The 12959-nt window shown below is 40.6% G+C and overlaps 2 protein-coding genes across 11 annotated transcripts in view; one reads left to right on the forward strand and one right to left on the reverse strand.

The window, feature by feature from the left end:
* Positions 1–1687: 1687 nt before the first annotated feature.
* Positions 1688–4565, forward strand: LOC114882320 (damage-control phosphatase ARMT1-like). The gene is made up of 8 exons (XM_029199212.2): positions 1688–1774; positions 1852–2079; positions 2159–2321; positions 2480–2585; positions 2652–2911; positions 2981–3166; positions 3231–3633; positions 3703–4565. Exons 3-8 carry the CDS (start codon positions 2233–2235, stop codon positions 4057–4059), a joined length of 1401 nt encoding a protein of 466 aa, XP_029055045.2. The 5' UTR covers positions 1688–1774; positions 1852–2079; positions 2159–2232; the 3' UTR covers positions 4060–4565.
* A 2681-nt stretch (positions 4566–7246) lies between these two features.
* Positions 7247–12959, reverse strand: part of LOC114882287 (SH3 and multiple ankyrin repeat domains protein 3) — a 96094-nt gene continuing 90381 nt past the window's right edge. For 8 of the 10 annotated variants that reach the window (XM_029199201.2, XM_029199190.2, XM_029199199.2 and 5 more), the window contains 5 exons: positions 12597–12906; positions 12331–12524; positions 12016–12177; positions 10651–10951; positions 7247–10517 (listed from right to left, as the gene is read on the reverse strand). In XM_029199201.2, the coding sequence (XP_029055034.1) occupies positions 9289–10517; positions 10651–10951; positions 12016–12177; positions 12331–12524; positions 12597–12906 (2196 nt within the window). In that variant the 3' untranslated portion in view covers positions 7247–9288. The remainder of the gene's footprint in view (positions 10518–10650; positions 10952–12015; positions 12178–12330; positions 12525–12596; positions 12907–12959) is intronic. The other 2 variants (XM_029199186.2, XM_029199194.2) reach the window with 2 other exon arrangements.

Here is a 12959-nt window from a genome sequence, read left to right on the forward strand (position 1 = left end):
CAAGTTCATTATGAAGCAGTGGCGTTGTAAAATTGTTCGGGAAACTTTTGTGAATGGCTGTTAATTATAATTAATTCCATATTGTCTGGTGCTAATTCTTTGTCAGAGGCGTATCATTCAAATGGTCTCTGCAAAGTTTCACTTATTGCTGGGATTGATATGAATACGAAATTAGTCTGCATATTATACATTTTAAGTGATCTATATCAAATATTATTCTATATTCTATAGCAATTCTCTCATAAAAAGAGAAACGTCAAAAGTTCAACATGATTTCATAACAGAAAAGTATCACCAACTACCATTTGTGATACATCAAAATAAATCTTGAACCTTAACAAAAATAACTATATGAACGTACTTTTAATATCCTTAATAGAGAACGAGTAGTAGTCGATCGCATCGAACACTGTCAAATATCCAAATTCGATGTGTATACTTTCTAAGCCAAATTCATAACAGAAAAGTATCATCAAATATCACTTATGATACGTTAAATTATAGTTTAAATCTTAACAAAAATAACTATATAAATGCCCCTTTAATATTCTTGATACAAGCTGAGTAATCGTGGATTGCAATAAATACTGTTATTGTACTCTGTCAAATACCAAATGTCAACGTGTATAAATTCGAATTCAATTTCATGACAGAAAAGTATCACCAAATACTACTTATGATGAATCAATTTAATGCTTAAACTTTCCTTAAAATAACTATGTAAATGCCTTTTGAATATTCTTAATACACGATGAATAGTTTCGTATAGAAAGGAACAATGTGGCAAGGAATTTTAAAACGGCTGAAAGGAATATCATACGAGCGAGCGATCTTGCGTTGGAATTAGATGAATGTAATTGGCGTGAAATTTTAACTGGAATACGTCAGAGAATGCGAGATGAACCGTAGTTGGAAGCGTTCAGGAGCATATTATCAGTTCGTTCTCCGCTCATAGGAAACCACAATTTCCACGGATTACCCGGACGAAAACTGACTCTTGCGACTGTACGGCATCGGCCAGGCTGCTGGAATTCGTGGGTCGTGGGTTATGCCGCATTCGGTGGTATGTAGTAATTAGCAACATTGCTCCGAGAAGCCAAAGGTGGAAGGAGGACGAGACTACAGAATCGAGGTATCAGCAAGGATTTCATTCGAAGGAATAGAACACGCGACCGAGACACATTAACTCCGAAATTGCTGCCATACAATCCATCAATTTGTCCCTGCCAGAACTGGCTAACACTTGAAAATAAACATTTCTCTTTTTATGACACTGCAGACTGCTTCCTAATAAAGTAACACCTGTAGATGAATTATGTCTCTAGTTTACTGTCTCCAGCCAGACAAAAACTATCCTGAACAAGAGGAGACGAAATGGTTTAAAGTTCTGCGTTGGTACCATTTTTTGGTAGCAATTTCTATTTGGAACAACTGACGCTGGTAAAACTTTGTAAGTCGTTATGCAAAGATGAAAATTAGACCGAAGATCAGAAGGTAATTAGCAGAAGTCTTGGAAGGCCTTTTAAATAATCATTGTAACATGTTGCATCTTTTAACGCAAGAGTTTCATAATTTATTTATTTTCAAATAATAGCATCACTTGAGGTGCCAAAGTATACGTCTGCTTTGAAATACGTCCAATTTCGAATACGTCCTATTCGAACGATAAGTGATAAGTTTTGCTCGGTATACGACTTCTGTTCAGTATACGACATACATTTTTTTGTGTGAATTTTTTATTTATGTGTTAAAATTATTGTACAACCCCATTAATGTAGGTATAATATTAATAGGAGTTTTTTTTTACATGAGAACGGATTAATTATTTTTATATTACTTTGTATGGGAAAGGTTGGTTTGGTATACGTCCTATTCGATATTAATCCAAACATCAGGAACGGATTAAGTTGGATTAAGATACCGAGGTACCACTGTATAAGCATACAATCACGCACGCGCATTGCACGTGGCCGCGATCGCACGTTAGTAATGCTCCATTCACCATTCCCTCAACTGGTGGAATATTCCAAAAAGAGAACGATAACGACTATCAGAAATTAAAAGGAAGAAAATCACGTGGTAAATAGTAGTCTTAAATTTGTTACGTAAGCTAGATTCTGCTCGAACATAAGATGCCGTCATTGTCTATCCATTTTAGGTTTCACACTATATGCTCAGCTGACTCTGATCTATTGTAGTCTAGCTACAATAACGTACTCAAATAGTGGGATCATGTCTCAAAGATCTGACTCAATAGACATATCTGACCTGCAGGACATACAAACACCTTTTGGGGTGCAATTGTCAGGTATTTATAAGAGGTAATTGCAATTTTGTCTGATCTATTTAACCTGGAAGCAGTAAATTATTTATGTTAAAATTCTGTGTTCATTGCGTTGAGTATTTTAATGGAAAGGTATTATGTGTAACGTATTGATTATACATGTTTATTCATTGATACGCTGAATGTTTTTTGCAGGAGCTTTGCTTATGTAACAAATAAGGATAGATTGCCTATTATTTTAACTAAAATAATTGATAACCTAAGTCGTAATAAGGAAAGCATTACACAAAAATATGGAAAGGTAACATATATACCCATAGGTACATGTATTATAATTGATTGTCTATTAATATTTAAAATTTTATAGAATGCCACTGAAGAAATTAAACAAGAAATTAAACAAATAGTAGGATTTATTAGTAAATTGAAGAATGAAATAACTACAAACAAAACTCTGAAACCAATACCATTACTCCCAAATGGAGAGAATAATGATGCTGAGGAATGGAATAAATATCTAATTAAAAGAACTGAGATAGAAGGTGGTACACCAACATGGTTTAATACTATTTGGTTGTACGGTGAATGCTATATGTACCGGATACTTGTACAAAAATTCCTTCTCATGTATGTTTCAAACCCATTTTAATAATTAATCCATAATTAAGTTACTAGGAAATAATCTTTCTGTTTCAGGAAATATTTGCACAATTATGATCCTTTTGAGCAACAGAAACAAAGTGCATTTGTAGATTCACTAACTAGCATAGAGTTCCTTTCTACGTATATCATGAATCTTACACTTAGAGCAGAGTCTTTATCAGTAGTTGAAACCAAAGAGGAATTCTTCAGACTTCTTAAACTAAATCTCTGGGGCAACAAGTATGTGAACAATTTTTTTATACAATGATACTGAACAGACTAACTGATGTACATATTTTCGTAGGTGTGATTTATCTCTAAGTGCAGGAGCTGAAGTCAGTCAGAGTAAAAATCCTATAGATGTATTGAAATCATTGGATGAAGACATTCTTGTAAATAATTCAGAATTTATTTGGAACTTACTGAAAAACAAGGAATCTAACAATACAGTTGTTATAGATATGATACTTGACAATGCAGGATATGAATTATTCACTGATTTGTGTTTATCTATATTTCTGATTTCTCATAAACTTGCTGGAAAAATACGATTCTATGTAAAACGTTATCCATGGTATATCAGTGATGCAACAAGAAATGATTTTTATTGGACTTTAGAATATATGAAAAATTCACCACATAAAGATCTGCAAAAATTATCAGAATTGGCATATGATCACTTGAAGAATAACGTCTGGACCATTGAGGTATACCTTTATTTTACTCTACATAATTTTTATAAAATAATTACAGCATAAACTATATTTTTTCTTTAGGAAGAGTCATACTGGACAGGTCCTCATGACTTTGCAGAGATGAAAGAACATGATCCAGTATTATATGCAAAACTGTCAGAAGCTAAATTAGCAATATTTAAGGGTGATTTAAATTACAGAAAATTAGTAGGTGATATAAATTGGGAGTATACCACAGAATTTACTAAATCATTGAGAGGTTTTCAGCCAACAAATATTCTAAGCTTGAGAACAGTGAAATCAGATGTTTGTGCTGGTTTAGCAGTTGGTGTAGCTGAGGAATTATTTAGGAAAGATGAGAATTGGATGTGTACAGGACAGTATGGGCTCATTCAGACAACTCTGGCTGGGACTTGTCATTGTAATAGAATATGTTAAAATACTATGAATTAAGAAATATTTAAAATACTGAATTATATCATTGTACAAAATTACATGTATTTATATGATCTACCAATTGGTAAACATATTACATTTGAATTGTTTAAGTACTTATACAGAATGTGTATACTTGATGCCACGAGAATCCATAACTAACGACGCGCAAGTTGGAGGATGGTGGGGGAACGCAGCGAGCTCTCCGCCAATCGCTTTCCACTTCCTCTGGGAGTATCTCCAATCCGAGCGACGATGCACAGAAAAGAACGAAAACTGGTCTTTTCGCAGTTATGGACTCTCGTGACATTAAATATACATGAGAGAGGGATCATATCTAAATTACGTAGTACATAATTTAAATTATGGACAATTGCTTGTACATTAAGATTTTTATGATATTAACATTTTCGTATTTTTGAATCTTCCTACTGTAAACTTTTCTTCCAAAATGTATGATTTAAATATACAGAGTGTTTTTACATGAAAATGTAAATTCAAAATATTAAGTAATGTTTTTTTCATACAATTCTTTCCTCTAAAATAAATCAGTTGTAAAAATTTCGAGAAAAAGATATATGTATTTCTTTTTGGTTCTCCTATCTAATACCAGACGACGACATTGTATAAAAAGCGTAATTAATTATCATGTGAAACTCTTCGCCCTGCAACAGTCTAATGCACATTGATGGTAATAGCAGATTACTTCGATACCAAAGACTATATCCCACCGCTTAGTTAGTGTCTCGAGCTTAGCCTTGCCATATTATAGCAAGGTGGTTGATCCAACCCATCCCTCAATACTAAATATGACGGCTTCACCACTAAAACCGGTGGGGCCGTCAGGACTGCTGGCGTCAGGAGTGGGCGTGCATTTTTACGCGGCCCATCAAACCGGTACCGGGTGCGACCATCGGTGTCGGTCACACTGTAGGCAGCAGGAAATCTCAATTTGGACCTCCTCCGAGAGGGGCACCTGTATACCAGACGTGGAGGGTTCCAAAGTAATATACTTAAGGTCTCAGAGCCCTCTTTTAGCGCTAGTGGGGTTTTATTCAGTAGGAATCTGACACTCCCCCGTTGCCCTCCTCCAGGGGATGTTGCGGGGTCTTATGCAAGATTTCTCCACGTTAAAAAAAAAAAAATGTACAGCCACTGATTCGAATAAAGGTAGCTGACTGCGGCACCGTTATCAACCGCTCGACCTAGAGCAAAGTTAAACACCATTAGTCTTATAGCGACCGCCGAGGGGTGCAGATCTACCTGCTAAACATACATATATCTATATTTTATTTCCTGCGTTCATTTAATTTGCTGTATTTATCTTCTTATCTTATTGAATAAACTCATTAGGATGACGAACGTGTTGATTTTATTACTCCCGAGTGCATTCTTCACATCCCTGATTCCTTTACATCATCTCCGCACCCCTTATATCCCTGCATCATTTACATCCCAGCATTCCTTACATCACTGCATCCTTTACATTCCTGCTTCCCTCTACATCCTACAAATCATTCTATTCCCTTCATTCTGCGGTCCCTTACATCTCTTTATCACTTACATCCTTGAAATCACGCTCCCGGCGTTCGTAACAGCGCCCTCTAGTGGCAAAAAAGTACGAATAAATTTAGCGCCCCCTGGTAGCCAAAATGTGAACGGAAATGTCGACGCTGAATCAGCGCCCTCTGGCGGCAAACAAAGGAACTAAACTTTGCAGAAATTTTGGCCCTCTAGCGATAAAAATGCGAACTAAAATTTCGACATCGAATCAGTGCCCTCTGGTGGCAAAAAAATGAACTAAATCTTGCAGAAAATTTGGCCCTCTAGCGGCAAAAATGTGAACTAAAATCTCGACGTCGAATCAGCGCCCTCTGGTGGCAAAAAATAAACTAAATCTTGCAGAAAATTTGGCCCTCTAGCGGCAAAAATGTGAACTAAAATTTCGACGTCGAATCAGCGCCCTCTGGTGGTACAAAAAGGAACTAAATTTTGCAGAAATTTTGGCCCTCTAACGGAAAAAATTTAAACTAAAATTCTGGCCTCCGTTCAGCGCCCTCTGGCGGCAAAAAAGGAACTAAGTTTTGCAGAAATTTTGGCCCACCAGCGGTAAAAATTTGAATTACAATGTTGACCTCGAACCGGGATGTAAGGGATGCAGGAACAAAAGGAATGCAGGGATATAAGAAGTGCTGGGATGTAAGGGATGCAGGAACAAAAGGAATGCAGGGATATAAGAAGTGCTGGGATGTAAGGGATGCAGGAACAAAAGGAACGCAGGGATATAAGAAGTGCTGGATTGTAAGGGATGCAGGGATACAAACGATACGAGGATACAAGGATTTGGGAGTAGTCCCTGCAAGGTCCATGAAAAGAATGAAAAAAATAAATAAGTGCAAAGAGAAGCCTCGGTCCATAAAGAGTAGGAATAGGATAAACAATAACTAGGAAGGGTGGTCCTCGCGAGGCCCACAAAGAGAAATGAAGTAATAAATAATTAAGTAGCGTGGCTCTGTCCTATAAAGGAGAATAAAATACGTAATAACTGAAAGGGGCGGACTTTAGTCCATAAGGAAGGATAAAATAATAAATAAAAGGGATGGTCGTCCGAGGCCACGAAGAGAGGTAAAATCATAAATTTTATTCCTCTATGATGAGCTTCTTAATAAGCGGATAAAATAAATAAAGTAAATTGGACAAACTCCAGAAAGAAATTAGAGGACGATTATTTTACTGTTTGTGCCTTCTTCATACGGACCTGATTTCATCCAGGGATTTCGGGGACCCCGCTGCGCCAATAACGCCCTCTGGATACCGATGTGATATCATCGTGGGGTGTCAAGGACCCCACTACGACGGGACTCTGCATACCGACCGATATCATATTGGGGTGTTAGGGACCCCGAAGCACCGCTGATACTCTTTGTATACCGACATTGTCTTTGCGTATGAGATTTAAATTATAATATGGAATAAACCCCATGCAATTATCGTCCATTTCGCTATCTATACAAAAACGACGGAAACTATTCGACAATTTGCCGATTGATTTTCCGAAATTGGTTGCTTGGCAACTTACCAACTGATTAACAGGATTCAGTGAGATCGGTCGGCAAGTTATCGAATAGTTTCCATGGTTTTCGAATAGATGCCGCCCTGAAGGCAACTAAAGATTTAAAAGAAGAACAGGTCCATTCTGAAACGGTTTATTGTTTACACGAGCCGTTGTAATGCGTACAATATTGCTTTACTGACCCGAATCAACCAGTCGATCGAGCTTCACAGACGACGACATACAATATCGGCGATCATTTTCATTTCGTGTTTACCGATCGGAAACAAACGATAAAATATATCTAAGGAACATTTAATACTTATCTTTAGAACGATTCACCCTCGACTCGAGAAACTGTTTCTTTCGTTCATGCTTCAAACACAAGCATGTGCGCTGACTTAATTATCAATATTTCGCTGTCTGTCTATGAATATGATTGAACTTGAAAAGGCATAGAAACAATAATTAGGAAGGACGTTGCATTTTCAATGGATAACCGCGGGCTTATTGATCTAATTAACGCGTTGATTGTGAAACTGATTGATTGATAATAATCGTTCCCATCGTTATTAAGATATTCAATACGTAGCAATTATATACAATGTGTAGCAGTGTGGCCGAGAGCCGCGAGATCATGCTTTATCCTTCGTTCAAACATTCAAGTAATTGTCCATTCGACATCATTCCTATGTACAGGAGATAAATCTATTACGGGTACAGGGTGTTTTGAAAGTAGTAATCAAACCAAGTCCCCAAGATTAATTAAGACTACGAAACTGAAGGGCAAAGAGTAAAGCAAATTAAAAGTATGATAGTTCTAAAGGAACTTTTGAAAATTCCCTAATATAAATATGAAAAAATTCTAAAGAAACTATGTCCCAAAAATAAGCCTACCACATTTCAAATTCTTAATCAAATTCATAGGTAATAAGTTTTATAAACCATGATCATTACTTTTGTAACATCCTGTAGGCATATCTTTGCTTTTGATTTTCTTTTCGGGCAATTGTCGCGTCGCTTGATCTATGAAACTCCTCGTGAAATCAGCGACGCGTCTCGCGGCTCCCGGCGGCTTGACTTCGAATGGAAGGAATACGATTTCTATCTTACAAGCTGAATAATGGTGGTGCGTTAACGTAGTACAAGTGCGCCTTCTATCAAACGCGATCGCGAGCTTTACGGATTAAACTTCATCAGCTCACCGTTTAAGATGCTCTATTACTCGTTATTATAAACTAGAAACAATCTCTAATGACTTTGCGAGTAGAACAATGTAAATTAGGCTCTTGAGCGGTAGTGTCTAGACGCTTGGTGAAACGTAATCGCGCGTTTCGCTAGCTAAACTACTCAACGATTACTGGCAACTTCGACGAGTTCGCTTATTTAAAAAAAAAAAAAAAAAAAAAAAAAAAACAATGAAAAATATAAAAATTAATAGAAAAGAAAAGACAGATATCGAACGACGTCGAAATCGTGTTGCGAACAGTTACGATGCGCGTTGCTTCGTCGAAAATGCCTGTTCCGTGTGTCTGATTCGGTGGAATGAGAGAAGTTAACGGCGTTTAGGGGCAAAGGTCGTTATTACATGTAAAAGTATTAAACACGCTTCGTACTTTGATAGAAACATGAAAAACAAACCGATATACTCTACGCTTTCGTTCGTTCAATACATCTCACGCACACATCCACTCGCGCGTGTTATCGCATAGAACTCTCTCTCTCTCTCTCTTTCTCTCATCTTCTAATTATACGAGCTACAGTACGGTTTGTGGATCTTCTTCTTTCTCGTTCACCCCTTAGGCCATTCCACGAGACGGCTACGGGACTTTGTTGAAACGGTGCGAAGTAGAAAGTATCGCACCTTTAAATCTACTATTAATCTGTAGGTTTTACAAATTCATCGAATACCTTCAACTACCACGGATCCGAGCAACGCGACGCTCGAACCTTAAGAGTGTACGGATACAGAGACTCCGGTTCCTTAAAAAACTGCCTTTTACCTCGACGAATGTTCCTGCTGGTTGAAAAATTTATTGCAAAAACAGTGGATACTTTGAACGATCGAAAGAACTCTGTTTTTATTTTCTACACGAAGGAAAGAGGTTAAATGGAAAGATATTAAATTGACTCTGGCGATCCTATCGTGTTTTCATCGGCGACTGTCAGCGACGATACTTTTACTGATTGTGCAACCGGCCACCGGAAGCCTTTACCTGACTGTTGGTAACCTTCGGTATAGCGCCAATTATTTTCACGCGATTCTGTTGCTGTTGCTGTTGCTGCTGCTGCTGCTGTGATTGCTGTTGTTTGTTGTCGCAGAACTGAGGAGGAGGAGCGAATACCAACTCGTCCGCGTTTCCAGCTGAGGGACCAGCGTTGAATTCCGGCGGTGGTGGTACGAATAGGTCGCTGCTCTGTTCTTCGGCATCGGCTTCAATGGGCGGCGGTAGCTGGGCCAAACTGACCGCGTGTCTGGTTAGCAATCCGCTGCCAGCGTAGCTGCTTCTCTTGGGATTCGTTTCTTTCTCGCCGCTGCTGACCGACAGCACTGTACTCGAATGCTGTGTCGTTTCGTTCGCCAAGTTCCTCGCGGCGGTGTCGTCGAAACCGGTAGGAGGACCGACAGGTACATCCTGATCGGAGCTGACACCGCTCGAGCTGTTGTCCCCGTCCTCCACCAAAGACTGCTGCGTCTGCTGCAACAGGAAGTCGTTTGGATGACTCTTCGATGACTTCAATTGTGTCCTGACTTTTTGAATTTCTTCAACGCTGAACGAATGCGGCAACGAACTGCTGCCGGATGAACTTGAGCCAGAAGTGTTCGAGTTGCCTGACGTTTCTTTGGTGGATTCAAGTTTCTCCCTCGCTGCTGCTTTCTCCAGTTCCTTCGCGATCTCTGATTCCGCGTCGTCGTCTGTCTCCTCCTCACCCTCGTCGTTCTCGGACTCGGACAGACTGTAATCCGGTTCCGGAATCGGAGGCGCGGCGTTCGCGACCGTATTTCCAGTGTTGTTGTTCGCTACCGAAGCTAGATTCGTAATCGAAGAACTGGTACCAATCACCTTCTTCTTTCGTTCCCTGATGCCGGCTGTGCTGTGACTTCGATTGGTCTTCAGTGGTTGCGCGTACTGATTGTTCGCCGATTGATTGTTGTTCACCTGGTTGTTGTTGCTGACGGTGTTGTTCACGGCTTGTTGGTTGTTCAACGGTTTGAACGTTGTGTTGTTCGGTGTACGCAGGCTGTGAGACTTCCTTACGTGACAGCGAGTCGTGTGAGCCGGAAGGCTACGGGAACGGTAGCCCACGGTCTTCATGTCTTCCGGCGAAGCGTACAGCTTTGCGCTGTTCGATGGCCGGAAGCTTGACATCACGCCGTAGCTTCCATCTGCTGTTGCGGCTGCCAGTTCTGGATGGAACGGAAATGGGAGATTAATCGACTACACAGAAATACGTTACAGTGACGCACCGTGCAACTGGTCGTAGACAAAATAATTAAAATAGATGATTTATTAACGGAAGAGAACGTGTAGGTAGGATACCTTTGACTTGCTGTATGTGAGCCATGTTATCGTACACGGAGGCCGGTGTAACTACATCCGGCACGTTCGCGCCCACGTTCACTTTGACCACTTGGCCAACCGGTGGTGGAGGCGGTGGATGATTCGGTGGTGGAAGACCGTTTCTGCCATTTAACGCGTTCACATCCTCTTGACTTCTATGCCCTTTCGGAGCTAAAATAGACGACTGCGCCTGAACGTTTAAGTCCGGGGTACTATGGAAATCTCGGTGAAGGTCGGAACCACCGCCTAATCCGCCGAAGAAGCGCACCCTCGAATTTGACTGCGAACATACGATAATATCGATCAAGACAGACGATTCACGGCCAGAAGTTACGTCCAGATAAATAGCCTTCACAGAAAACAGTAGCTGAAACGCATGTAGCTTGCACTATGTTTACGTGTAACAGAAAATCTCGCAATCGTGTGGGAAACACGCGAAGCGTGTGGGTTAAAGGGTTATTCACCTTTGCTCTAACGCCCTCGAAAAGTTAATCTATCGACAAGTGCACAATACTAAAACTAAAATCAAGCATTTTTAATTAGCGCCAACTTCTGACATCTAATGGAACACGGAAGTACAGTAACATTCCCAAAGTTTCGAAGCGTTTGGCGTGACGTTATGCCACGCGAAAACCATACCGGTGAAAGCAAAGTAATTAAAAAGTGAAAGCAAGGTAATTAATATGTTCGCTAGACAAATGCACAATCACAGACGGGCACACGTACACCTCGTGTCGTGCAAGGCGTGTTTGTTAAGCTGAAGGTGATACCCGATGCCCTTTCGAGCATCGGATTTTCATTAGCAAATGGCTTAGTCACCTGGAATCATGCAAGTCACGGACGCGTTAGAAACAAAGTATTTTCGATCAGTAATATAAGTCGTCCTCGTTGTCTCTCTCGTACCAGGAACGCCCCTTGCTGTACACTCGTGCTGGTTTGCGAGAAAACTATAACACACATGCGTAAAAAAAAAAACAGCCACCTATTACCCCGATGCATGCATCAGAGAATCCTTTATCAGCTTCTCTGAGAAGTCTTTCGAAATGGGCCAGGGGTAACAACATACCGAACGAAAGATCTAATTATTGCTTTAGGGAGTTAAATTGAACTTATAGGGATTTCTTATAATTAGGAAGTTGAATATCGAACCCCAAGAGATTCAATTTTAATTTGTATAACGTATAAGTACGGTCCGATGGATAAGATGTTAAAGGTCTACTAGCTATGACACCAATATCTACGGGTCCTATCCGTCCGAACGATCAAGCTACATAGGCAGACCAACAAAGATCATATGTATTTCTATAATAAATAGGAATGTCCGTTCGAGGGAAGTGTCCTTACTTTGCCTTTGCGTTTCATTTCCGCTACGCTCGCGTATACCCTTCCGGTCTTTGCAGGCGAGGAAGGATGCGACTTGGTAGCTTGACCAGTTTGAAAGTGAGAGCTCATCATGGACGAGCTGTACTGACCACTGGTACTACCTTGCTGCCGCTGAAACAGTTCCTGGAAGAAAGAAAGGAAGGACAAAGCTGAAGCCTGTCTGTTCGTTCGTGCAATGCCATTCAAAGGAGAACAAGAAGCGCATCGTTCATCGAGATCGAGCATAGGATACGTAGTTACGATGTGTATGCATCGTGAATTTTTCGGTCTGTATACCTCCAGTTCAGCGGCGGTGATCCTGCTGGAGGTTGGTCTCGATCGAATACTGGCCGTTCTTGGTTGCACAGGTGTGTTTTGTCCGGTGTTGGGTCCTGTCGATGGTTGCTGAGGAAGATGAATCGACTCGGCGCTACTAGATTTCGCACCGGTCGATGTTATCTCGTCGCGATCGTCCCTCTCGCCGCCACCTTCTACGAAACAGTAGAATTTTACAGACAGATTCTCCCGGTGTGAGAAAAATGTTCGGTCATCGTGAAACGTACCTAGTCCAGCGACCATCGATCTTGCTCGCGCTCGACCGACGCTCAGAGTGGTCTTCGGATCTCTTCGAGGTGGCATGGGAGCCGGCGATCTACCTAGGGTACCACCGATCACCACGTTGTTGTTACCTTTACGCGGTAGGGTCGCGTATTGTCTCTGAATGGGTTGACTAGTTGGCAGCAGGGCTGCCGATTGCGAATTCGGAAGGCTAATAACCGGGGAGACCACCGTCATTCGGACCAGCTCCCCGGATTTTCTGATCAAGTCGACCACGTGCTCGTGAGACGCCGTTGTGACATCCTCGCCGTTGATCTGTGGAAAGTATCGCGTCGATGATATACGACGTATGCAGTTAATCGATAATG

Source organism: Osmia bicornis, chromosome 1, assembly GCF_907164935.1.
Source record: "Osmia bicornis bicornis chromosome 1, iOsmBic2.1, whole genome shotgun sequence".
In the NCBI taxonomy this organism is placed as follows: Eukaryota; Metazoa; Arthropoda; class Insecta; order Hymenoptera; family Megachilidae; genus Osmia; species Osmia bicornis.

Coding starts and splice junctions, on each gene's coding strand:
- LOC114882320 (XM_029199212.2), top strand. CDS start 2,233: ATGTCTCAAAGATCTGACTCAATAGACATATCTGACCTGCAGGACATA. Junction 2,586..2,651: donor TTACACAAAAATATGGAAAG/GTAACATATATA, acceptor AAAATTTTATAG/AATGCCACTGAAGAAATTAA. Junction 2,912..2,980: donor GTACAAAAATTCCTTCTCAT/GTATGTTTCAAA, acceptor TTTCTGTTTCAG/GAAATATTTGCACAATTATG.